Source organism: Alligator sinensis, unplaced genomic scaffold (assembly GCF_000455745.1).
Source record: "Alligator sinensis unplaced genomic scaffold, ASM45574v1 scaffold1509_1, whole genome shotgun sequence".
In the NCBI taxonomy this organism is placed as follows: Eukaryota; Metazoa; Chordata; order Crocodylia; family Alligatoridae; genus Alligator; species Alligator sinensis.
The window spans coordinates 735,870-737,929 of NW_005842711.1; the positions used below are offsets into that span (position 1 = coordinate 735,870).

A 2,060-nucleotide genomic window follows, 5' to 3' on the forward strand; every position below is an offset into this window, starting at 1 on the left:
GGGAGCCAGCAGTGCACGGAGTGGGGCGGGTGTCTTACCAGTTATGCCGCCCCTCTCCTCTGCACACGCATGTCCACGCACATGCACACGTAAGCACATACCCTGTGGCCCCTGCCAGCCCTGTGTGGGGCTGGATTTGCCTCCCGGACTCTTCCTGCCCCCCTTTTCCCACTCCCACTGCTGGGGCAATAAGGCAGGGCTGGGATTGGCACCACACCTGCCTGGTGCCATGAGGGGCTGCCAGACCTGGTTTCCACGGCTGGGGGAGGGGGGGACTGCCCCACAGGACACATCCTGGACCCAGCCAGCCTGAGAACAAGGGAGCCTTGGGTCCCCTATGCAGCAAGGAAGGGTCAAGCCCCCAGGCACCTGCTCCTGCCCCATCCTGCCCTGACGCTGTGCCCGGGGGTTGGGGGTGACTCACGGGGCGCTGAGAGGCTGAGTCATGGCCCCGAGAGCCACGGTACCTCCCCAGACAAGAGCAGGCAGGACTGTGTGTTCCCAGCGTGGGAGCCTGGCACGGCTGCTGGGGGCAGGTGGGGGTGGGGGACAGATGCTGCTGGCTGGGCCTGGGCTCCATGCTCCTAGCACCCCCTGCCCATGTGTTCACACAGGAGGCACCCCCACTCTGACACTGACCGCCCCCTCTCTGGGGGGCTTCCCCCTGCCCAGTCCTCATCCCAGCCTGGGTTTAGGCCTCTGCATTTCTGTTGCACTGTGGGCATCATGTGTGACTTACGAGGCTCTGCTCCCTGCTTCCCTCCTTCTGCCCCTTTAGCCCTAGTGTCCCTGTGTCACCCCCAGGAGGCATCTAGGAGCCCCTCTGCAAGCCAAGGGTCCAGTGTGGCCTGGCAGCTCCCAGCTTGCCCTGCTCCACATTGGCATGTGCAGCTGATGCCCCTGAGCAGTGTCCAGTGGAACCAAGTGTAAGGCCTCTGGGTTTTTCCATGCAGGCCTCGTTCTTGGGTCTGGGCCAGAGAGGTCCATTCTGGCTCAGGCGGTCCCCAGGGACCGGGCCATGCTGCTCCTGCCAGCTTCATTTCCTCTGGGGAATCACACCCTGCGTCTCAAGAGCCTTGAGAAGCAGCCATGTCAGGCCAGGCCCCTCACCCTGGCCTCTGGGCACCTTCTGTCTATATATGAGCCAGGCCGGGCCATAACCTCCGTGGCATTGGGGGCACCCAGGGTGCAGAGAGTTTCAGCAGCTCACCCGAGAGCAGGGACTTGAACCCAGGGCTTCTAGGTCCCAGGTGTGGCCCTAACCGGGGGGCCATGCTGTCTATCGGCACTGCTACCCCAGTAGCTGCTCCCATGCCAGGGGCTTTACCCTGCCCTAAGGCTGGGGTGGGGAGCACACCTGGTAAGCACCAGTCCTCCTGCCTCAGAGCCCCAAGCAGCCACTTCCAAAGGCCTGGGGCTGCTAGATTCCCCCTCAACAAGGGAGCAGGTGCCCAGAGGCTGCAGTGATGGGCAGAAGCACAATCCCCAGAGATAAGACAACAGGGCCTGCCTTGAGGGGAAAGGGGAGGTGGAATAGCATCCAGGGTCTGGGGCTGTCCTGTGCCTCCACCCCAGAGCTGGTTGCATTGAGCCCTGCCAGCTTGGCACCAGAGGCCTCAGCAGGATGCTACCTGCTTTGCCCCCTCCATCCCCACCCCCCTGGTTCAGCTCTCGCCCCCTTCTCCCCTTGGCAGGTGCCTGCCTGGGCTGATCGGGGAACGCTGCCAGTTCCAGGACCCTTGTCACCAGTCGCCCTGCGCCAATGGGGGCCTGTGTGAGAGCTCCCTCAAAGATGGCACCGTGCAATACCAGTGTATCTGCCCCAAAGGCTTCCGAGGTGAGGGGTGCAGGCATGGGGCAGTGCTCAGCCTGACTGGCTGAGAGTTGGGACCGAGATAGGAACAGGACTTGAGCTGAGTCCAGGAAGGAGATGGGGCCAGTCTTGGGGCAGGGAGGAGAGAGGGAAGGCTGCAAATGGATGAGGCTGGGCTTGCCCCCACCAACCTGGCTCCCTGTGGGGGCATGTCCAGGATAGGCCCAGGGACTCTCATTTGGGGGGG

At 63.5% G+C, this 2,060-nt stretch overlaps 1 protein-coding gene across 1 annotated transcript in view; it reads left to right on the forward strand.

Annotated features, from left to right (window-relative positions):
• NOTCH3 (notch 3) overlaps window positions 1-2,060 on the forward strand; it is a 35,532-nt gene that overhangs the window by 2,888 nt on the left and 30,584 nt on the right. Inside the window, exon 3 of the mRNA XM_025216160.1 lies at window positions 1,695-1,837. Within this exon, the coding sequence (XP_025071945.1) occupies window positions 1,695-1,837 (143 nt within the window). The remainder of the gene's footprint in view (window positions 1-1,694; window positions 1,838-2,060) is intronic.